At 37.5% G+C, this 26,168-nt stretch overlaps 1 protein-coding gene across 7 annotated transcripts in view; it reads left to right on the top strand.

The window, feature by feature from the left end:
- Positions 1–26,168, top strand: part of ESR1 (estrogen receptor 1) — a 385,015-nt gene that overhangs the window by 278,766 nt on the left and 80,081 nt on the right. For all 7 annotated transcript variants that reach the window (XM_081294001.1, XM_081294002.1, XM_081294003.1 and 4 more), the window contains one exon: positions 23,668–23,806. In XM_081294001.1, coding sequence (XP_081150127.1) covers positions 23,668–23,806 — 139 coding nt within the window. The remainder of the gene's footprint in view (positions 1–23,667; positions 23,807–26,168) is intronic.

Consider the following 26,168-nt stretch of genomic DNA (forward strand, 5'->3'; position numbering starts at 1 on the left):
ACTGTCTGAGACTGAGATAATGTCCTGGATATATTTAAACCAGCTCAGGGACTGAATAGCTGAAAAAATTCCATACTTTTGCTTCCTACCTATATTTAATTGCTATATTATGACTTATCTTCAGATTATTGGCAGGCATCTCAGGGCAGAAAAAGTCATTGCTTTGTGTATGTTCCCAGTATCTCTGTTATATTCAAAATACTTTTATGTTAATGTGTCATTGATGCCTAAAATTGGATTACATCTCTATTAGAATTTGTTTTCTATCTATGATTTGTGTATGTGTTAAGGGTGGGAGTACATGTACATTTTTCTGTGTTATATTGGCTTCTGTGACACTACATTTTCTTTCTTTCATAATTGAGATTTTATTTATTGTGTGAAGGATCAGTACATAGACATTTCAACGTTACACAATTTTTAACATATAACAAAAATCTAGAAAGCTACATATTTTATTTTATTTTTTTAATAATTCCAATGACTTTACAGCTTCAATTTGGAGGCAAAATTCCCTTAAGAGTATATTAAGCATCAATATTCATCAAATGTTGATGAGCTTCTACCCATTAAGTCCCAATCTTCCAATTCTGCAAATATTTTAACAAAATTGACACAGGTGCATGAAAATAGGTTGGAGCCGGATGGTGCATGCCTGTGATCCCAGCAGCTCAGGAGGCTGAGGCATGAGAACCATGAGTTCAGTGCCTGCCTCAGCAAAAGTGAGGTGCTAAGCAACTCAGTGAGACCCTGTCTGTAAATAAAACACAAAATAGGGCTGGGGATGTGGCTCAGTGGCTGAGAGTTGCTGAGTTCAATTCCTAGTAATCCCCCCCAAAAAAATAAATAAATAAAATAGATTGGGAATCATAATCTAGAGCTTATATATCTTTTATTATCATTAAGAGCAAAAGTAGATTTTTCTATAAACAGGACACTGGGAAAATGCATCTTATAGATATATAAGCTGTCTTAAAAATAGAACCTTGAGCAAATATGGTATCTGGGACATTGGGACAAAATGGGTACATTCCCACTTATATCATACACTGAACACTTTTTCCTTTTAATTTATGTTTCTTTTTATGGGCAGAATTACATCATCTACCACGTGGGCATCCAGTCATATTTTGATAAGACTACGTTTCATAGGTCATCGATGGAGTGTTAGGTGAATGTTGATGATAAATAGTCATACCTACAAATAATAATAAAAAGCAACATTTATAACAATAAATGTAAACTCACTGAATTCTAAATGATTTAAATGTCTTCTAAGAGGTAGTATGGATTATGATCAACTATTGCCAGTGAAGTATATTTTGCTTATTTAAATTTTTAAGTGATGATTCTTTTGTGGAATGAATGTGTGTACATGGTATATAAGGAGAGAAGTACATGCATGTTGTATTAAAAAGGATAATGTTAGCTGCCTTAGAAAAATCCCCCAATTTGATTGGTTTATTATAAAAAAAATATTTCCTGCTCACAAAATAGTCCCTGCTGAGCTCCTTTTTGGAGGGTGTCTCTATCTACAGGGAGATTCAGAGAAAAAATCTGCTCCTTCTGTGGCTGTGTCATCTCTGTGGCCATGAGAAAAGCCAGGGTAGAGGATATTTGCTCGTGACTGCCTTGGCTTGGACCTAACATACCTCTTTGCTCTCATTCCATTGGACAGATGTAGTATCATGGTGGCCCAGAGCTGGCTGCAGTGGGAGAGGGTGAGAAATATAGTCCCTGGATATCTTTTCTCAGTGGCAACTCTAAGTGTAAAATATGGGATGGAAGCATGAGTTTTGGTGGAGAGTGAACCATCCCCTGTTCAATATTAAAGTGACATTCAGCCTTGTCATTGTAGCACACTGATATAAATATATGAATAATTATCCATAAAAATCAATGAATAAATAGTAATCTTCCCTTTCCATTTTTAATTCTAGAATTTAATTTTGCTTATCTGCTATGTAATATAGATATGCATAGATGAAAAGGTGGTTAGTCTGTTTTCATTTACTATAGTGAAGCACCCAAGCTGGTGCTGTTTAAAGAAAAGAGATTTATTTGAAAGTCCAGACTGTATAGTGTTAGCTCTGCAAAAGGCCTGCACCCCCACTGGCTGCTTCACCTTATGGCAGGTGGATTCATAAGCATGCATGAGGGGGAGATTGCATGGTAAAACCTAGAAGCCAGAAAAGGAAACCTAGGTCCCTCGAGAACTGTTAATTCCTTCTTACGGCATGCCTCCATTGACCTAGGGACTTCTCCCTGGACCCCTCCTCTTAAAGGTCCCACCACATTTTAACATCTTCACCTTGGAAAAGAAACTTCCAACACCTTCCCTTGAGGAAAAGTTCACATTTAAACCATAGCAGTAGATATTTATAAATAGATGTATAAGCTAATATCCTACTAAAGATAAACTTAACCAAGAAAAGTTATGTTAGTTGCCCAAATCCACACAGTACCTCTAGGAGAAACATCGGAACCCATACAATCCAAGTCCAATTCTGTGCCTCTTTCAGTATGCTGAACCTTTGTGTATTAAAGTCCCTTAGAAAAAAATGGCATTTTAGGGGAGAATATTAGGCAAAAAGCTCATTTCACATTACTCCATATTGATGGCAAGTTACTTTATGGGATCTGTGGATCCTAATATCTGTGATGATAGAAAGCATTGGTTGATGTGACTTTTGGGTAACTCTGAGGTGTGCAGATCTTGAATCACAATTCAGTTCAGTCTTGTGTTATTAAACCACCATACCCATATATGAATTATTTCTTAGGAGGAAATATTTCTTCTTCAGAATTTGGTTTTATGATTCATTTTTTTTTAATTTTCTTAGATGACAGTAGTTGGAAATTAAAGATGAATCCTACTCTGAAAACATTTATTGAAAAGAATTTTATAATACTACCAGCTAGATGCTATAAGGAACCAAAAGCAAAAACAAAAACAAAACAAATTCCATAGTTTCTGCTCTCAACTGTCTCAAAACACAGGTCAGAGAAAGCAAGTTCAATTTTTTTAAAAAATGTATAATTAGGAGCAAAATGGAAGTTTAGAGGAAGGAAAAATAATGATCGATTTCTTGGGAAGAAACGTTTCACAGACAAAAATGGGCCCTGAACTGGTTGTGAGAAGATGAATCATGGTTTGAGGAGCCAGGGCCAGTTAAGGAAAGGCCATTAAGGTGAATGTGATACTGTGAACAAGAGCTTGTAGTTCCCAGCACAAACCCTGGACTTCCTGCCCCTCCAGGCCAGGTGGTCTGTCTAGGAGTCCTCTTCTCATCAAATCCTGCCCCCATTGCCTCCCAAACATCCCACACTCTTGGCTGACATGCTCTTTCATCCTCTTTATTGTCATGGGCAGGACATCAACTTTCCCAGGAACTTCTCCTGAGCCCGGATTAAGTGTCCCCAGGCTTCTGTATTGCTGCATCTCTGTTATGGTAGTTTGCTAACTCCAACTAGTCAGGATCTCCAAGGAGGACAGAGATTGGGTCTTCTTTTTCTTTGTTATGCTTAATTTTTTCATTTTACATTCTCTTTCACCACGTTAAATCTTAGAGATGAGTGGCATTTAGTACATTCATATTTTTGTGCAGCCGCCACCACCACCACCATCTCCAGAACTTCATCACCCCAAATTGAAACTGTTCACATTAAACAGTAGCTATCCATTCTGCTCCCTCCTCCCTCACTCCTGGTGACCTCAAATCTACTTTCTGCCTCTATGACTTTGACTATTCAAAGTACTTCGTGCAAGTGGAATCACACATAAGGTTCCCTTTTGTGCCTAGCTTATTTCCCAGGGGGACAGCACTGTCAAAGTTTATCCATGTTGTCCTATTTGTTTGGGTATCTTTCTTTCATAATGCCCGGCACATAGAAGGTAATTAATGTTTTTTGAATGAAAGCATAAGATCAGAAAAATATAAGTATATTTGAAGAATACTCAAGAGAGTTTCCTGGGGACAGAGATAGTGTAGCTTGGAATTTGGAAGTTGACTGGGAGTGGTGAGGTTGGCAAGGTGGGTGGGGCGAGAACGGGAAGAACCTGTGTGTCCTAAAGTGTTTGGATCTCCTATCAGCAGCATTGGACCTCTAAAAAGTTTGGAAGAGGTAAGCATCCTCAGTTTTCCTGGGTACCCTTATTGTTATCATAACAATGATGTTGTTGTGACTCATGTGTGGGACGCTATCTTATTGACCTGCACCAGTGTTAGAAAGGAGAGGCAGAGAAGAACAGGATTTGAACAGGAGATAAGAGTGTGAAGACTTGTATAAACATGTCTGATATGCTGTATGTAATTTAGTATTTAGAATACCTGCAAGAAAGCACACTATAGTGTCTATACCTACCTAGTTTACTTCAGGATTTTGCTTGAGTTGCAAAATGTTGGTACATGAGTGGAGATGTTCCCCACTCTTAGGTAATCACATTTTAAAAATGTGATTATGAAGCCCAAAAGAAACTTTTCATACAGTAAATTGTACTTCATGATATAAATGAGTTAATATGTTTTCAGATAATTAATTTACAAGTCAGAAAATCTATTTCTTCTGCATTCTAAATATGTCTAAATTAAATAACTGTTGTCTAGGGCAATCTATAAATCAGAGAAACATCTTAGTCTCTATGAAGTTAACATCACACTCAGTTGCCAAAGGGCTGTTGACATACTATCCAAAGGACACTCAATACATTCACATCACAGTCAGCAAGGTATGAAATGGGATATGTTGATCTAATAATATTAACTTATTTTCTTGGGTCAGTCCTGGCCCAGAGCAAGTGGACAGGACCAACTTCCTTCTCCCAAGTCACAGTATTCTCTAAGTTATAAAAGTCAAGCCACAAGGACACCAGCTAAAGAAAGGACCAGAAAAGAATGAGAGCACTGACTTGTTCCTAAACTCTGGATCAGCTTTAACTCCAGCTCTGGATTTGTTGACAGCTTCCCTTGAATTCTCTGGTTTCAACCCAAGATCCTCCCTATGATTTCTGACATGCACAGCATTTAGCATTTTTCAACTTGATTTATTCTCTAACATCTGAACCAAAACTTCCAATGATCTGGCAGGAAGATGAGTGGGTGTTATTATCCCCATTCCACAGATATGGAAATTGAGGTCTAGGTAGGTTGAGTGGCTTGTCCAAGGCTGCATGCTCTTCAATGGGGAAGTGTCTTCCATTAGCCCACATTGCCACATAATTGCATAGCTCGTTTTCCTTTCTAGATGAGGCAGTACTAGGAATTTTGCCAAAGAATTACTTCTACTTTTTTTTATACTGCAAAGTAATGATAAGAGCAAATGACTCTAGAATACTAACTCTATGCCAGGCATGATATGCATTTTATATGGTAACTTATTTAACCCTCTCAATGACCATATAGAGTGATTATCACTATTTTTACAGATAGGGAAATTGAAATACTGAGATGGTAGGTAAGTTGCTTAGGTCACAGAAGTTGGGGAAAACTTAGTTTGAGCCCCTCTGAGGTCCATTCCATCCTGAAGTCACGATTCTTTGTTCTCTATATGAGATCACTTTTTGATTGGAACCTTAACATTTAAAAAATAACCTCTACTAAATTTGCTGTAAACGATTCAAATGTAATCTCTGGTCTTCCATTTCTACCTTCTAACAAGTGTGAACAATCCTAGGCATGTGAGCACTCAGAGAAAACTTATGGAATTAAGTTGAAAAATACTCTTCCAAATAAACCCCAAACCAAGACAGAAAGGCTGATGTCTTAACATGCTCCTCATGCTGCTGAGTCAGGACCCATGGGTGACAAACCCTCTCTTACTTGTTATTCCATGTGTGATGATGGGTGGCATCCAAAACCTTCCATCAAAAATAAGTCCAGGAAGCTCTGTTAAAGTAAGCAGAGAAGCTTTCTTGCATCTTTGTCTTCATGAAGCAATACAGTGCATTCTAACAAGCTAGCAGGATGCCTGCTAGTTCTCATTAACACCTTGCCTTTACAATCAGGAAAGAGATAGAGATGAGATAGAGATAGAGATAGAGATAGAGATAGAGATAGAGATAGAAAAGGAGGGAGGGAGAGGTACAGAGAGTGAAAGAGAGAGGAAGGGAGAGGTACAGAGAGAAAGAGTGAAAGGGGCAGACTTGTCCATTTTGCTTAGTATATTTCCATTTAGGAAATTATCATGGAGATGGTTTATTATTCCACTTTCCAAGGCAAATTCCTTCCTTAACTTAAAAGAAATCAATCTTTATAAGTAATATTTGAATAATGTCATTTGCCTGATTCAAAGAGAAACAAAAATTATGCTTTTCATATGCCCTCACATATCTCCGGAGGTTTTCAAACTGAAGGAGGGAGCCTTCTCTAGAGGAGATACAAGGAGAGGAAGAGTCCATGGATGGAGCACCCTCTGCATGCAGAAGCACATGGATCCCCTGGCTTCATTCTGAAGATGACCTCTGTGTGCAGATCAGGCCCTGAGAACATGGGTGGTAACCCTGAATTCTGAACTCCTAAATCCAGAAAAAGGCCTTGACCTCCAGTGCTGGGACAGCAGCTAACCTCTGGTGTTCTGGCCTCTCTAACTTCTTGCCTTCCTTCCTTCTCCCATTCATCTATCCATCAATCCAAGACTCTTTGAGTACTTATGTGCCAGAAAGGTGAGATAAAGGAAAATCTGTACAATTCTTTTAGGGGCATGGACCGATAGGAAAGATTTCATATGGGAAGTCACAATTGAAATAAGATCATGATTAAAATATATTGTCTCATATTTGACAGTAGTATTTTAAGTTCAAAGTTGAAGTTCTTGATTGTGTTCTTTTTTTTTCTTTTTTTATTGATTATTTAAAGCATTACATAGCTCATGATATATCATCTTTCATACATTTGACTCAAATTGTGTTTTGAACTCCCATTTTCACCCCAAATACAGATTGCAGAATCACATCTGTTACATATTCACATTTTGTGTTCTTAATATCTGTTTTCCAGTTATGCTTTTTGGGGTAAAACTTCAAAAATCAAATAATAGTTTTATGGCTTCTTCATTTTATTTTATTTATTTTATGCAAATGGTGAGAGTTATAAAGTAAGTTGAGTACTCCAAAGGTAAAAATTGACTTTTATTTCAGACCTGTCCTACCACTTTGAACCACAATGAGTGCTGCTACTACTGCTGAACTAACAGTGAGTGACTACCTGGAACAACATTTATAGCATTTTATATTTCTTGGTTCATTTACTTATCATAATACACCCAGAGGAAAGACACTTTTTAAATTTTAAGCTCCCACTTCAGATGAAGAAACCGAGGCATGGGGAAGTCAAGTACCCTTCTCAAGGTGTTTCCATTATGAAGTAGCAGAGCCAGGATCTCAGCCAGACCCTCTGTTCCTGAGGCCACACCCTGAAGTACACATGACTACATCAAACTGAATGGCATCTTCCTCCACTGCAGTTTGAGAAGAAACTTGCATAGCAAGATCGTTAATACCGTTCCATAAACAGTGCATGCCCCTCATCCCTTCGGTACGTGTGGGAGAACTTCCTTATTTGCCTATGAAGGAGAGGGCCATTATGGCTGTCTGCTTTGGTTCCCACAGTGGCTGCCATAGACTCACATGGAGGCATCTGAGCAAGGCCTGGGGTCCTGCTCTGCTGGCCTGAGCTCCACTTAGATGAGTATTTCCTCCTCTGCATACATACCTTTTTCTCTAGCCAGGGCTCCCTCCACCTTGTCCTCCTACTGTGATGCTCCTTCCCAAGCAAGACTCTACTGGTGTCATTTCCATCTCACTTCTTCTTCTGGACATGCATCCTATCTTGCCCTGCTGTCTTCATGAATGTCTGTGGGGACTATGTCCTTAGCTCCCTACCCCTTGCCACCAACTCTTCTCTCCTCTTGAGCTCTCCCAGCTTGCATTTATGCCTCTTGCTTAGGTATGACTATGAGACCATGTTACATATCTCTCTGTGTATCATTCACACCAATAGATATGTAAGCATGTAGCTAATGAGATAAAATGAGAACTTTGGAGTCCATCTCAATATAGAAAATAAAGCAAAGTACACTAATTTCAACGCTTAACACAATACTTAGAATGTAATAGGACTTCAATAAATATCTAAGGGATGAAAGATTTTGACATATTGTTTGAACAAATCCATAAGTGCTATTCTCAAAGTGAAGATAATTCTATCTTTTAGGTCATTTCAAACAAGTGAGGAGCTTTTAAATACTACTACTTATTAAGGACAAAAGAGACTTCAATGACAAAAATGTTTTGAGCCCATCCAAATATGTTATCCTAATACTTCATCTTAGCTAACTAAATGGGGCCCTAAGAGTCTTTCAAAAGAAAATACCATCTCTCTCTATTTAAGTACCTTTTCTAGTCTTAAACAAAAACTAAAAAGCAAAGAAATCAAAAGCAAAAACAATGTAAACCCCATTTAACTATTTGGTTAATTTGCCCCAGACTAGTGAATAGTGGTAGATTTGATCAGTATTTGTGGAAAATCTGTATTATGGAAGTCTGACTTTCAATTTTCCCTCCAATATAATTACTTTTAAAATACATTAAATTCACACATCATTTACTAATCATCTACTAATAAATGAAAAATTCTATAGTAGACCTTTCAGGAAATATGAATTGAAATGCTAGGTAATTGCAAACCCTAACACTATGCTTAGGTTAAATTATCTCTTTTTTATAGCAACCTTAGGAAACTAGAAATGTTTTCTATGCCCAAATAGGTTTTTTTCTTTTTCTTTCTGTCTTTCTTTCATTCTTTTTTTTGGGGTGGGGGCTTTTTAAAAAATCACAGTCCCAGTGTTGCAATATGAGACATCAGATACAGATATCTAATAGGATTGGTATTGTCACTGTAAGAAATTAAGCTCAAAAAGAATAACACTTTATGAAAGATTTCCTATGCTAGCTGGACACTAATAGACTCAAGAACAGAAGGTAGTTTTCAACAAATCATTGTTCCATTTTCTGCCTCTTTCTTGACATTGACTGTGCTTTTAGCAGGGCAAAAATTATATGAAATTTTAGCTTTCAGAATTTACATCATGGTCCCTCTGCTAAAATGCCACTGGATAGAGTAGCAGAAGAGGAAAACACAGAAATGTAAGAAGGGCAGTAAAAGCAATGGAAAAGTTTTAAAGATGCCACCATTCTGAGGGATTAAGCAGCAAGTCACGAAAGGCCAAAGGAAGAGTTTTCAGGGTCATTCTAAAATTTCAGTGATGAAAGCAACCCCAGCGCTTCTGCCTTCTTGATAGAATCTTCTCTTATACCTCAACCTGTTTGGATAATCTTTTAAGTTTCTATCTCTATTTTTCACTTGAAATTTTAAAAATGTAAATTTATTTTGAACTGATATATAAAAACATAAAATTTATACAAAACAATGGGGTACCATGTGATGTTTTAGAACACATATACATTGCGTAATTTTTAAATTGGGGTTCTTCCTATGCGTTCTTAGCTCCTTGTACTCACTCACTGAATATTTTCGCTGTTGGTTGTTAGCCCCAAATCTGGCTCTTATCAGTGTTTATGAGGCTGTTGTCAGAATTCATAGAAGTTTTGCAGAGTGGGCTGGGTCAACAGTCACCCCACAGCTGGATGTCCCCTCTCTTGGCCAGCCCTCTACTGGCCATTTATGTTCAGGTACTAGGATGCTTCATACTGAGGAACATTGTATTTTTGAGGTTTTACTTGTCTGTTTCATGCATAACTTCGGATTTTATTATTCCTTAAAAGTCAATAAAATGTATTTTTGATACCTCCAAATCATCTTATAATTTATTGAATTACTAATCTCTTCTTGTTAAGACTTGCAATTTACCTTTACTCTTCAAATCTTCATGAAATTTCACAGACATTCTTTAGTTAAGATATTAATGATTTCCCTAAATAGCTTGTGAAATGAATCATCAAAAGTGGGTCATCAAGGCCGACTCTCGTACCTGCTGTTAAACAGTAGTTGTTTCACTAGATCTCTGTTGCAATTTTTTTCACTTCTCTTTGTCTCATATACAATAAGAATTTCCAATAGCTTATAGAAGTTTATTTGCTCTTCAATCATTTTATGAAAGCATTCCAGAAAGAGTGCAGGATGAGAAAAGGTCTTCCTTGTTTGAAATGTCATATGCATGAAATTCTCATTTAATATTTTGTGTTTTAGTTTCAAGAGAAGATATAGAATGAATGACGTGTGTCACAGTCCACCAGAAAGATACTGTAGGACAGTCTTCCAACCCAATTTGATTATTTAGGAATTCATTGACATTTATCCTCAGCCTATCAGGTACTCCTAACCTGAGGTCCATGTATACACCAGGGTCTTAAGAAGAACTAAGTCCCACTAAAATTTTTTTCATTTAGTGACTTTGGTAAAAGATATTTTCTTTTTCTAGAATGTATTGAGATTTATTATTGTCAAATTAAAAAAGCAACATGTAGACTACATAAGCATGATATACATGTAATATATACAAAAATATAATATATATGATATGTACCCATTTGTTAGAAATATATCCACATGCAGTATATTTTGTTATATCTATGCATGCACATGTACATATGTTTATTTATTTATTTTTATTTGTTCTAATTAGTTATACATGACAGCAGAATGCATTTTGATTCATTGTACACAAATGGAGCACAACTTTTCATTTCTCTGGTTGTACATGATACAAGTCACATGATATGTGCAGTCATACATGTACCTAGGATAATGATGTTCATCTCATTTCACCATCTTTCCTGCCCCGGTGCTCCCCTTTGTTCCTTCATTCTCCCCCCACTCATTATGGATTAGTGTCCACTTATCAGAGAACGAACATTTGGCCTTTGTTTTTTGGGGATTTTGGGATTTTGGGGAACATTTGGCCTTTGTTTATTTTGCTTGCCATGATGTTCTCCAACTCCATCCATTTACCCACAAATGCCATAATTTTTTTCTCAATAAAATATATTTTAATTTATGCACTTAAAACATTACTCCATAAACTTCACAGATTTCCAATTGAAATAAAAATATTCAAAAACCCTGTCATAAATGTGCTTCTACCTATATACTTTAGATGTAAAACTCATGGTTAGGCATAAGAAAATTGATCTTCTGCATAATATTTGACTTTTTTACCTTAAAATGGAACTAGTAGTAATGATAGCTACCATTTATTCATGAACCACCAATTTGTAACAGGCAATAGGAGATTCATTCTCTCTCTCTCTCTCTCTCTCTCTCTCTCTATATATATATATATATATATATATAATTTTTACCATAATAAACTGCAGGAATCATGTTATCATTCTCATTTTGCAAATGAAGAAATGGAATCCCAGAACAAAGCACATATTTATTTTTAAAGTATCCATAGAGCAGACACCAAGAGTGGGCAGCAGACACTGATCAATTCACCCAAACCACATGGTTCATAGGGGGCAAAGCTGGGCCCGGCAAAGCCCACTGTCCCTCCACCAGACAGTACATCTTCACAGCATCTTATTCTGTGTCAGACAGGTAAGAAGTCCCCTGGAGACCTGAAACTCTAGGAAGGTATCTGATACATCTTTTACTTTTTATATAAATATGAAATATAGTTAGGTTTCCCTGGAAAGAAATGATTCTGCTTTTCTTTATTCTAGCGTTGAGTGAGCAAGCTGTATTCCAATCAGTGATGTTCTGGAATTAACCAGTTCTCTTCTAGCTCTGTCACTAATCTTGCAAGGATGCAGAGTTAAGAGTCTGTCATCCCAGGGATGGCATCTATGTGTCCTTGTACGCACGAACATATATCTACTCATTTGCCTCGACAAATATTCAGAAACCTTGCCTTTAATTTGGTGTAGGTGCCATTGTATTTTCATGAGATCTTTGTTTTCTGTTATTTTTCAGTGATCCCAATTTACACTATTTCACATCTGTGGCCTGAAATAGTTAGATCAAGAGGCTTTGCAATTTTGAGGGTTGAATATTTTTTTTAAGCCACGTTGGCATCACCCATTTTGTGGAACTTTATGGTGGAAATCCTAGGAGATTAAACAGATGCTCTTTATCTCTGTCTGGAAATATTGCTGTGCTCCTGTTGAAATCCTTCAGAAGCCCACACTATCCATGAGGCCCAAGACAAAGCTAGGTTCCACATTCAGCCGGCAAGAAATTACATAGCTCTTGCTTTCAAGACAAGCAGTACTTAGAGAAGCTCTCTTTTAGGCTGGCCTAGCACCCACTTTATTTTTAGAGAGGCTATTTAATGACCTGGAAATATATATTGGACTTATAAATGTATCCACTAGGATTTAAAGGAACATCAATTCTGGCTATCTGGCTTCCTTTTGACCTCTCTCTAGAATGATCCGTGCAAATTCAGGGATCATTGTCTTCAAGTATTGGGTGGAAGAGGTGGAAATAATTCTTTCTCCTTCATTTCATTGCTCACTTTATCTGGTACTAAAATTTCTATAGGATCATGGAACAATTATGGGTGGCAGGCAATTGTAGGAAGACCAGATGGGAAAGACCCATCTTTTCTAAATAACTCCCAAGTACTTGTGAGACCCCAGACTTGCTGGCCTGCCCCTTCTTGATCTGGAACCTGTGGCTTGTCCCCTGCCTTCTTGGCTGGAGCATTGCTGTGTGATTTGATACTCTATCTTTCCCAGACCTCTTGGGGTTCTGCCTTGTAAAGCTCCCATTTTGACATAAATTTAAGTGAAACAATGAACAAATTAACCTTTTTTTCTCCTAAAGCATTCTAGAGCTAGATGTCCCTGGGCCATCAGCTATGATGGGTGTTCTAGTATTTAAATCAGGTGTGAGTATGTGTGTGTGTGTGTGTGTGTGTGTGTGTGTGTGTGTGTGGTGGGGGGAGTCCTCCTAAAACCATAGATCATCAGCAATTTGGTTTCATGAAGGGGCTTGAGCTTGGCAGAGGTGGGAGAAAAGAAATCATCATTGTTGATTTGTTTTGGGGACTTACTCTAAAGGGAGACTATCTTTTCCTTCTTAAAGTGTGTTGATGACATTTGTACTGTTTACCAGGAGCGTAGTTTGGAAACTCAGACTGATGACAATAGTATTTGAAATGCTCTGTAGGTCTGCTTCTAGAAATATGGGGAAAACTATGTTCCCGGGGACAAGTGCTTGTTGACTTTTCAAATGCAGCCAGTCTGTGCTCTTTGTCAGGTAACTCAGAGTCACTCCACAGTGGCTGGCCTTCCTGTCCATTTGACAAGCACTTAAAAGGACAGTCTTAAGTACTTTACTTTATAGTTTATTAATTTTTTCCTTCTTTAGTTTGCAATCTACTCTCAGAAACTGGAAAATAATTTCTTTTACTTTTTTCCCCTTTCTCATTTAAGCTGAAATTGATTTCTTTCTGAGCTTGTAAGGAAAGAAAATTAAGCCATAGTTAATAGAGTTGCCTTCACTGAATAAAAATAAAAGACTGGTTTACCTTCAAGCTGTGCTCTATCAGAGTAAAAAGCTGTTACATCCTTCTGTGGAGGATTTTGATCTGAAAAGTGCCCAAACTCATAATATCTATGTAGAATAATTGTAACCAATATGGGCAGTAATGGAATTGCTTATTTGGGGGTTGGGGGTTTGGATTTTGGTGTGTTTGGAAAATTGGGACTCTCATAAATTCATCAGCGTCTCCAGAATTCTTCTCAAATGCTCATCGTCATGACAACCATGTCTTCATAAACCAAGGCTCTGCATGTAATACAGATGGGGCTGGAAACAAGGTAGAATTGCCATCTGCTTTGTTTTCTCTGAGGGACTTGTTTTTGGATCCCCAAGTCTGAGCCTCAGATTTGAAGTCTTGACTGTTTTCCTCTCGGGAGGCAGCTCTAGTTGTGCTATGAATTTTCTTCTCTTGCCAAATCACTTCCTCATCTGTTACCACAGAACTTACTTATGGTTAAATGGAGGGAAAATGGAATATTCTGTATGTATGCAAAACCAAATACACACATATTTGAATGGTTTATTTCTCTACCTACTTTGCAAAGTTCCATATAAGGTTCGTCCAAAAGTAAAGTCCACAGAAAAGAAGCAGCAAGGCAGACTTTTTTTTTTTTTTTTTTTAGGAAATAGGTGAAATTGCCTGTGATCTAGAACATTGTATTCATGTCTATGCTTCCTGACGATGGGGCTTACCAGCCAATGAAAAGAGACATGCCAATTCTTCAGAAGAAATTTTTTACTAAATTCATAAAGAACCATATAAATGAAGACTTTTATGAGGTATCCAGCCTCTTTGACAAAGATGCAATGACATTTTCTAATATTGACTCATTACAGAAACAGAGGAGATACATTTTTAAGAAAAATAGGCAGTATTTCAAAAATTCACATGTGCCATGATCAGAATTAAGATCCATTTGGCCTTTGAAAAAGAAGAAAGTACAAATTTTGCTATTAAAAAATGTGATAAACTAAATCAATAAGATTAAGGGAAATATTTCATGAAGTTCATTTAAAGTCAAGAATAATTTGCATGTTATTTTATATATGCTATAATGTATTACTCTAAGCATTAGAATCTTGAGCTTTTATAATAGAGCTCTATTTTTCTTTCTATACAGAGAAGTTCTATAATTACCACTGTAGGTCAGATTTCCATACACTGTTTTTATGTTATCTCTATATGCAAACATAATCGAATACTGGCAGATGACTAAGATGTAACCACAACACACACACACACACACACACACACACACACACCTAAACAATAAATGTGGACTGATTCCAGATCAGGAGAAAACTGTTGAAAGACTTTGTGGTAGAGTCTGAATTTACTTCGGGGTTAAGGCTAATAATTTCTTAGAGGCATATTATGAGGTATATGGATCCTTCAATTTAGTTCAACAGTTGAGCAAATGGTTATGTCTTTAGATTTTTTTTCTCAACAAGTAGCTTATGATAAGGTATCTAAGACTTTATCAGAAGAACATCTCTTCTGTACTTAGTTTATACTTAATGAATGCATTCACAAGTGAGGGCCAGGGATTACCTGTGACTCTCTTGTTTTTCCCCTTTCATTTAGATAAAAATGAGGAAAAAAATGCAATTACCCCAAACAGTACTGCTTTGTTTGTTTTAGGTGTTCCACACAACCATCATCTTAGACTCTGTAGGTATAAGACTAATTCTCAGGTAAGATGTGTTAGGTTTTGCTGCATTATTCTGAAGGAATTGGTGATGATGTCATGAAAATCTTCATTATGTTATGTAAAAGAATACATGCTTCCATTGTCAGAGTGCAGTGTCAATGTTGGGAAACAGAGATCATACAGATTTATATAGCTATCATGACCTTCATCATCTGTAAGTCTTTTGAGATATGGCTCTCAGTGTGGGGCATTAGAAGCAGGCATCATTAATTTTAAAAACCAATCTCTTCATTTATTTTCAAACCTCTTACTGAATTCCTCAGTTTTTACTCAAACTAATTGGCTTCCAACTATGCTAAGTGTACGTATTTTTAAGATATCAAATTTTCACATTTGGTCCTTCATTACCAATGGATTTATTGCATAGTGTTTTTCTGGGGAACACCATTTTGTTTCCCAAAGAGAGTATCCACCACAGGGAAAGTTTTATTTTGTCTATCCCAAGGACATGAAGGGTACCCAGCATAGCCTAGAAGGGTTCTGGGTTCAATAGAAAACCATCTTCTACTTGTTTGGGGGGATACATGGAGATAGATACATTCTGGAGATGCTTACCATTTTAGAATGCTTTGGATATAATAAAATCCCAAATATACCCTCTTTTCTCATCTATGTATTTTAGGGAAAATATAATTCACATGCTCTTATTTCTTCTACTTTTAAATAATAAAAATGTTGTTGTTTTTTAAAGCGCTCTTTGATGTCCAGAAAGTCTTTTATCCTTTTTATTAGGTTCTTTATATATACAGAAAAAGAAACAGAAAATACAACATGACATCATGAATTGGTCAATACAAAATGCCCAATTTAAGTTTGAGATTCAAAATCTAAAATATTTTAAAAATAAATCATGTCTCTTGATGTTATGCAGAAACAGAAATTTTAGCCTGTTGGTATGAAGTATGGAAGACAGTAGTCACTTTGGTACCCTGGGACATCTGCTAATTTTTTTAGTTACTCTGAGTGGCAGGTCAGTTTATCTGCATTTTACAGATGGAAGCACTTTCAGAGATCTTAAGTAACTGGCTGAAGGCCACAGAGCAATTGCAAAGCAGGTCTGCTTGACTTTTCAGCTCACTCTCTGTCCATTCTGTTGGCGGGTAGGGTCCAGATAATCACAGTCCCATGTTGGGATGTGATTTGGAAATAGCTTAGTCATTATGCCCACAGATGAGGGCTATTGTCATACAAAGAAGGAAAGAAGTAAACTTGCTATTGACAAGGTCAATATTTAATTGGTGGTTGCTTAAGAGCATCAGATAGGTGATATGATAAGGTGTGAGGTCAGGGAGGAGGCTGCTCACACTTCTCTTATTAAAGTCAGAACCTAGTGATGGTGATGTGGGGAAGGCTCTTGCATTGTGATTCACAATATTTCTGAGCAAGTGACTGTTTATTCTGTTACTACTTATTGTATTGATACAGTTTATATTTATTTTATTTTTAATGGTAATACATATTTGATAAAAGAGTTGTGTGTATTTAAGTACATTAAACCCATTTCTGCAAAAAGAAGTTTTTGATGCTTACACTGTTGGAAACAGCATTAAGTGTTATAAACTAGCAATCACAGCTTTGGTGGATGCCTCTACACTGGGACTGTGTATAAGATGGAGTGTAAGAATATTTTTGGAATGAAGGAACATCATATTTAACCATACCATGGGGTCCATGGACCATGGTATAACATTAAATTACTATTTTTCTGGGGAAAAAATTACCAAATGAAGAATGTGAAGACTACTTGGCATTTGAACAGGGTTCTAGGATCTTTTCTGATATTATCTGTTCTATAAGATTTCTCTCAGAAATCCTAGTTTGGTTCAGCTTGTAGCTATCATTGTGCTAAAATCTCTCAGAACCTTCCATGATTTCTTAATTTCTTACCTTTCTCTTCTCTTACATTGAGTCTTTGGCATCAAGGGCAAAAGATATAAATTATTAAACTTTTCTTCCATTGAGTAATAAGGCAACACAGAAAAAAATAAATCAGGCAATTTCATAACTGACATTTTGGAGAACATTGTGGTCATATGACTGAGAACATGATTACTTTTTTTGAAGGTCAAGAAGCCAGTAGTTGTTCCAATAGATTAACTGAGGGACCCAACTACCTGGCTTCTGGTTTTGTTGATAGCATTCCCCTGAGAAATGCTACTTTCTTCTTCCATGGGGTTTCAACTTTTTGTCTCCATTAAGTGTATCCCGTGGAAATAACACATATAATTGCTGTAATGCTTGATTTTTCTCATGTCTCCACTGAAGAGGAACTCTGATTTATCATTTATTCTGAAGCAGTGTGGGACTTTATGGGCATTCAGATGATATTAGTCATTTTGCCTGAGGATCTCTGCACACTTTCAACATCATTTCTAAAAGCCCCAGGCCACACCCAGTAATGGAGGGTGAAGCTTAACGATCTCTGCGTGTGCCAAGGCAAATGAAGCAATCTGTACAACAATTCCTAGCAGAGAAGAGTGGAGCAGAGGGCTTAGCATCTCATGAGGCCCTAGGGAGGGTGACGGACATGCTGTAGTTCCCTTTACAGTTAAAATATCTTGAAGGGGGAAAAAAAAGTAGGAGAGAAGGCATAATTCTACCTGGCCAGGATGCTGGAAATAATAAGCTGGTGATGTATGGGCTGGTGTCCTTTTTCTCCCTCAACTTTATTAGCTAGATTACATTCCATGTGGGATGGAGAGGAGGTCTTGAGGCATCTCTGTCTGTCTATACTATATCCCATCTCTGGAGATTTTATTTTACTAGGCCTGTGAAGGAGAACAGGAGAAAACACCTGTGTTTGCTTTTTAAAAATAATTTTATTTTATATAATGAGATTTCTGAACATTTGATTTAGCTTCATCTCAATTGACTGCTGTTACTACTTGTTAGCACACGTTCTTTCCTTCTAGTGGAGTCCAAAGGATCATGCTGCCTTATCATGGTTATTAAGATATGGTCCTCAAGTGATGGGGGGATGAGTCACCTCTCACTGTGCCACCTGCGAGAATATCTCTCATTGATGTCTCTACTCATATCCCATGGCAACTGAGAAGCTCCTGTCTTCCTATTGCTGAACTCTCAAGTGTTCAGAAAGAATGGAATTTAAATTGTGGTCCATTGGAATTACATATTGGAACTGTCTTCATGTTCATAAGGAAAGTAAGCCAAGGAGTTGAAACTTGATGGCATTAGATATCTGGCACACTATCATTTTGTTAGGGATTTATTACATTATTTTTCCCCACTGACTGTCAATTGAAAAATTCATGGACATTTGTTCCACACCAAAAAGGGTATTTGGCTCCTGCGTGGTTAATGTAATGTCAAGACCAGTATGTTGGAAGAAAGGAGACACTCCATCTAATAACTCCCTTTTACAGCCCTCTCATTCATCGAGGAGGTTAATTGACAGTCTTTTCTGCATGATTCTCTGACCCTGTCCCAGGAACTTGCAGAGGACACTGTGGAACAGACATAATAACCTTTGTCTGTAGGCAATACACACAGCTGGGAAAGATAATTAAATAGGCTCATTTGAGAGATCTACAACATTTCAATAGAGAGACCTAGCAATCCTGCTGGCCTTCCATTGAAAACTATTACTAACAGACATCCCTCAGACCCATTTCATAATCACCATACTTACATGGTACAAAGGATTAGAGGGAGCTTATTCGGCTCCCAAAAGACCACTAAAACTGTCACACCTAAACAACACTGGAATTCTAAAGAGAGAATTAAAATGTGTGATTCCCATTTAAATATAAAGTTGCCATCAGAAAGCAGGCCTTTGGTTTTCCCAAGTTGATTGGTTACATGACCAACTGCAATTCTGAGAACTTGGGAGTCAGTCCCCAAGCCCATCCTTTATAATTTTCTGAGGCTAATGTAAGGAATTTAATATTACAGGGTAAATTCTTCATGGGTAAACATATCACGTGATACCGTTTTTGTGTACACAAAATAGTGAATGTTGTGAGAAGACAGAAAAAGACTTGCTTTTAAATGTTAACCTTTCTAGGCTGAGGATGTAGCTCAGTTGGTAGAGTGCTTGCCTTGCAGGCACAAGGCCCTGGCTTCAATCCCCACCACCACACACACACAAAAAAAGTTAACATTTCTGAAAGTGAGTTAAACTTATAGGGTAGGTTTATTTCACTATTAGGAGACTTTATTCAGAGAGTTGAGGGACATATTTCATTTTATGTTCTTCCCCTGGGTTTGGTTTTTCCTATTAGACCAGAAGAAAGAGAAGCATTTATTGTTGAGCCAGGTGATGTCTCCTCTGGAGAAAGCCTGGTCCTTTTTGACCCAGGGCACTAGGTGAACATCTACGTATTGCAGATATTTATGTTCCTTTTTCCCCCAGGCAGGTCTGAAACCAAAAAAAAATAGCTTTTTAGTGTTCAAGATTTTCTTATGATCAATGCCACCCATTTCCTCATTTCTCCAGATACCAGTCTGTGTCACCTGAGTGGAATCCATTCTTTCCAGTTGAAAGGTACCTGCCCTGAAGGCTATGCTATTATGAGCCCTGGAATGGCTGTGTGATGTTTGGAAGTCGCAACAAATTTGAGCTTTAAAAAAAGTGGGCTTTGAGAGATCATCCATTTTGTGGCTCTAATAGGTACATAGTCTAGTGGGTCCTACAGATACGTGAATAATTGACGTGAATACAGTGTAACGAGATGATCTGGTAGGAAACATGGGATGCTCAATATGATTAGGAAAATGCAAATCAAACCACAATGTCATTGTTATACCTTTATATCTATTAGAATGTCTAAAATGAAAAAGACCGACCACACTGATACGGGCAAGGATGCGGAACACCTGCTGTTCTCATCCATTGCTGGTGGGTATGTAAAGTGGTACGACCACTTTTGAAAACTGTATGGCAGTTTCTAAGAAGCACTGCACACTTAAATATCTAACCAAGAGCAATGGAAGTATATGTCCATACCAAAACTGATACATAAATTGCTCATAACAGTTTTACTTGTAATAACTCAAATCTGAAAACAATCGAAATGCCCAATGATAGGATAAATGTGTACTTAGTGATTCAATAATCCACTCCACGAGAGAAGGAATCAACTATCCATACAAGCAACATCATGATTAAGTATTAGATTAATAGGGAAGTCATACAAAAAGGTAAGAGGTGATAAGAGGTGATTAGGAATTGACTTTGTTAACTGTAGGAAGAGAGAGGAGAGGAAGACTAATGGATTAGGTTTGATGATGAGATGATGGCAAGAAAGGGGACATAGGCTGTGAGGTTTGTTTCAGGCTTAAATTTCTGTATCTGGATCTCACTTATTTGTTGATGAAGATTAAGTGCTATACAATGCGTAGGCATGTACAAATATGAGCTAATTATTTAAGGCTGAGCTGTGGATAACACCAAGACCCTCAAGAAGAAATATCCATTAGGCAGATCATTTATACTTGACTAATTAAGGAAATCATCTTACATTTTGACTTTTCAATTAATGCAATATTAGATTGTTAATTGAATTAGAAATAGCAAGAAAAAAAAAAGAGAACATTAAAAAAAGATTTATATAGCCATTCTCATGGATAAGTGGGAACAGAGCTGAGGGTAAGGAGCAAGAAGAAGGAAATACACTGTGCCCCTGGGCCAAAGAACAGGAAGCTGATCTGAAAACCAAAAAAACTTTATGGACAGCATCTTCATTTAATTTCCCTGTCACTAATTTATCCTTATGTGTGTGGTTAGATTTACTTGGTCATTCAATTCAAATTCTATAATTAAGGAAAGCTCAGAAGAGGTCATGTTAATTGTGGTCAAGGGCACAAGCACTGGAGATTACATTCCTATCTCTGAGTATCTGTTTTCTTACTTTGTAAATAGGTGTCACTTCCCACCTCTTCTGGATATTGTATTAATAAAAATGAGAAGAACCAAGTACAGGAAGCACTTGGCACTGCCTCTAACTTATAGTAAGGCACTCATAAGCTGGTCTTTCTTTCTTCCTCTTCTTCTTCCCTCCATTTTCTTCTCCTTTTCCACCTTCTTATCTTTGTTCTTCCTCCTCTTCCTTATTGTTATATTTTGAGCATCCAGCATTTGTCATTAATGATTGGAAAAAGCTTTAATATCCTAATCAACAATTTGGAAAAAGGGCACATTTTAATGTTTTTTTTTTTTTTACCAAAAGTAATCATAATGTCACCTTTAATCATCTGTTTCATTCTCCCAAGTGACTTACTTACATGTTATTTCTTGAGTTTTCGACAGATTATGAAAGAAGATCATATGATATGATCTTTTAGATATGAAGAAAAAAAATAGACGTTTAATGACTTTGGTCCTATATGGTATAAGACAAGTAATTTAAATTTCTTGCACCTTAGTATTTTCAACCAAGCACAAATGAATAGCAGCCAAATAGGGCTATTAAGTCATAAGTACAATAAAATACCTGGGAATCAGTCTAACAAAAGAGGTGAAAGACCTCTACAATTAAAACTACAGAACACTAAAGAAAGAAATTGAAGAAAACCTCAGAAGATGGAAAGATCTCCCATGTTCTGGGAGAGGCAGAATTAATATTGTCCAAATGGCCATACTACCAAAAGCGTTATACAGATTTAGTGCAATTCCTATTAAAATCTCAAGAACATTCTTCATAGAAACAGAAAAAGCAGTCATAAAATTTATTTGGAAAAATAAGAGACTCAGAATAGCAATCCTTAGCAAGAAAAGTGAAGCAGGAGGCATCACAATACCAGATCTTAAACTGTAGTAACAAAAGTAGCATGGTATTGGCACCAAAATAGAACTTGTAGACCAATGGTTCAGAATAGAATTTTGGTTATGTCATACTAGACATAAATTTGGTTATGTCATACTAGACAAAGGTGCCAGAAACATTCACTGGAGAAAAGATCGCCTGTTCAACAAATAGTGCTGGCAAAACTGGAAATCCATATGTAGCAAAATGAAATTAAACCTCTATCTCTCACCCTGCACAAAAATCAACCCAAACCCTGGGCCTAATAGAAGAATAAGTAGGCCCAAATCTTCACTATTTTGGCCTAGGATCTGACTTTCTTAACAAGACTCCTAAAGCACAAGAAGTAAAAATCAATAATCAATAAATGGGATGGATTCAAATTGAAAAGCTTCTCAGCAAAGGAAACAATTAACGTGAAGAGAGAGCCCACAGATTGGGAGAAAATCTTTGTCACATGTACTTCTGGTAAAGCATTAATCTCTAGGATATATAAAGAACTCAAAAAACACCAAAAATCAAATAACCCAATCAATAAGTGGGCTAAGGAACTGAACAGACACTCTACAGAAGAAGAAATACAATTGATCAACAAATATATGAAAAAGTGTTCAACATCTCTGGCAATTAGAGAAATGCAAATCAAAACTACACTAATATTTCATCTCACTCCTGCCAGAATCATCAAGAATACAGGTGACAATAAGTGTTGATGAGGATATGGGGAAAGAGGTACACTCATAAATTGCTGGTTGGGACTGCAAATTGGTGCAACCACCATGGAAAGCAGAATGGAGATTCTTCAAAAAACTTGGAATGGAACTACCATTTTCCCCAGCTGTCCCATTCCTCAGTTTATACCCAAAGGACTTAAAGTCAGCATACTACAGTAATGCATCCACATCAATGTTTACAGGAGCTCAATTCACAATAGCTAAACTATGGAACCAACATAGGTGTCATTCAATAGATGAAAGGATAAAGAAAATGTGGTATACATATTCAATGGAATATTACTCAGCTTTAAAGGAGAGTGAAATTATGGGATTTGCCAGTAACTGGATGGAGTGGGAGAATATCATGTTAAGGGAAATGAGCCAATCCCAGAAGACCAGGGGCCAAATGTTTTCTCTAATATGCAGATGCTAATTCACAATAAGAGGGGGTGCGGCACTAGAGAAGAATAGCATCACTTTAGGTTAGGTAGAGGGAAATGAAGAGACAGGAGTGGAGGGGATGTGGGGATAGAAAAGACAGTAAATGAAACAGACATTATTACTTTATGTATATATGTATCCTATCTGTGTATGATGTATCAAAGTGCATAAATGCATTCTACTGTCATGTATAACTAATTAAAACAAATAAAAAATTTATAAAGTAGAAAGCATTTAAGCTTCATTACTAAGTACAGAAAGCTAAGTGGGTTATATAAGTTAATGTATTTCTGTAGATGTGACACTAAGTCATTAAAAAAACTTAAAACCACAACAAATTTATTCATAGTGCTAGGTTTAAATAATAGTTCCTTGACTTTCCTATATGGTGTGCCTCTATTACGCTTAATTCCATCTCATAGAAAACACAGCCCAGTGGTTGCAATCCCTGGTGCATTGATTCCACCAGCGATGAATGCTTTTCATTTTAACTCAGCAGAGTTTATTTTTTCTTGTCATGTTTCAGGCTTTGGGGATTTGAACCTCCACGATCAGGTCCATCTTCTGGAATGTGCCTGGCTAGAGATCCTAATGATTGGTCTTGTCTGGCGCTCCATGGAGCACCCAGGGAAGCTACTGTTTGCTCCCAACTTGCTCCTGGACAGGTGAGTGACTTGGCTCTGTCTTAGGAGAAGCACATCCTTTATTTTCCTGGTTTGTTGTTCTTTCAGATATATATTTATATATATATATATATATATCTGCTGTTGGCTCTATGCATTCTTTTGGAAGTACTATGTAGGCTCCTTATCTCAAAAATTCCACATCTCCATTACAAGTGTCACAATCCCAAATGTCTACAGAGCTAGTCAAATGATGTAAATGACAAAGGCTAGTGGGTGAGAGTCCAAAGAGGAGTGGTGAGGATTAGGTGACCTTGCCCAGGCTAAAGACATCTGCTGGCTGAACCTGAATAACCGCCCTTTAATTAAGACCTTTTTTGGTGCATGTATATCCAACCCACAATAGCCTTTTCATTTCCTCCCCCAATTTTCCTATCAATAAAATGAGGAAATTTGACAAGAGAGCTCTGAAAGCCACTTCCAGTTCTACAAATTCATTTCAGTTTTCAAATGCATTACCTTCTCTAATGTATTGTACTTTGGTTGCCTTGGAATGTGGGTCCTACTGTTTTTCTCTTTCGGTCACTGATTAGCGTAATGGGATTTATATGTCACTTAACAGCAGCTACTGGGGACAGTCACCACCCCACACCAGCTGCTGGCCTGAACCCTTTACATTTGTTATCTCATCCAATTGTCATAGAGCTCATAGGAGGCAGGGGCTTATCATCCATGTTTTAGAGAAGGGAAGTCCAGGCTCAGAGACATCCCCCGGCTTGCAGTCAGCAGGAGCCAGTGGATGATGGGTTGGCACTTGAACTCAAGGTCTTTCTGGCTCTGGCTCTATGGTTGGCTACTTTAACTTGCTGTTTTCATGTGCACCTTGTCTTTCAAAGCTACAGGATGATTTGAGTGTGAAAGGACCATCTTCTTGTTTGTTGCAAACTTAGCCTCCATTTGCTTTGGAGAGCTGCACTGCCTCTCCAGGGTCGCCCTGCTCTGGGGCTCGCTCTACTCACCAAGCCCACTATAGTGGAGTTACAGCAAAATTCAAGTGTGAGAATATAGTGCAAGGCATTGTTTTGTCATGTTGTGTGAATTTAGCTTTTGAAAAACATTGTTGACACCACTCAAAAAGCAGATTTTGCTGTCCATGGACCATATTCTAGTATCACAGTTTCAAAAACTTATTAAGAATGGCCGCTAGTCTTATTCCTTGGAACCATATGCATAACTGTTTCATACTGTATTCTCTCAGACTTTAGAGGATGTCTTTAGGCTCCTCTCTCCTCCTCTCCCCTCCCCTCTCCTCCCCTCCTTTCCTCTCCTCTCCTCTCCTCTCCTCTCCTCTCCTCTCCTCTCCTCTCCTCTCCTCGCCCCTCCTCTCCCCTCCTCTCCCCTCCTCTCCTCTCCTTCTTTTCCTGGTCTTGTCATTTCCCCTCCCTATTTCATTTCTCTTTTACTTTTTTGCTATCTTCTTTCCTTCTTTCTTTTGCACCTGTCTCCTTCTTTTGTATTAAATTTCTTGCCCTATAATAGTGTGGTTCTATATCAAATTTGCAGATGAAAATTTTAGACAATATATAATATTTCCCTCCTACATACCACAATGTGTCTTCACATTCATAGCTGAACTGATCTGCTCCATGATTTCCATCCTCCTTTATGTCTATCTTTATAGATTCACAGTTGCTGAGAACAGTCATAAAATCATTGTATTTTGAATATGAAAGAGCCTCTGGCGTTACTTCAACCCACTGAACTCATATTGCCGGTGAAGTGAAGTTGCCTAGGATTTGATTAGTCCCTGCCTTTCTTTCCTTTGTACACATTTCTAAAGTGGTGAGTCTTCTCTCACATCTCCTACAGAAGGGTGAGGGGTTCATAGTTCTCATCTGTATCTAGTCTACTCTCAAAAAATCTAGGTTAGAAGTTTCTATTACCTCTAGACTAAGATTCCTCCACCTCTGCCCCGTTGATGTCCAGGGTAATTCTCTCATGTGGGCAGGGGATTGTCTGTGCCTTGTAGAATATTTACTACTGCTAATCGCCAGTAGCATCCTCCCAGATATGGCAGCAAATACCATCTCCACACATTTCCATACCTCTACTGTGTGCAATGTGGGTGGCCGAGGCCAAATTATTGTGAACCTGGTTGAGAACCATAGCTACACACTCCTACTTCAATGTCTTACAAGCCCTTCAGACTCATCACATCTCAAAATGAAGAACTGATCTTCCTCCTCAAGTCTGTTTCTTTTTTTTCCCTCTCTTAATGACATATTTACCTAGACCTTGGAGCTATAAAGTTTAAATGAAGGATGGATTCCACTTCCTCCTTCAAGAATACCCAGAATCCAAAGCTCCCTTGGTCTCCATTCTACTGCCTCAGCTCAGGTCCTGG

Source organism: Spermophilus citellus (assembly GCF_964194105.1).
Source record: "Spermophilus citellus genome assembly, chromosome: 5".
NCBI lineage: Eukaryota > Metazoa > Chordata > Mammalia > Rodentia > Sciuridae > Spermophilus > Spermophilus citellus.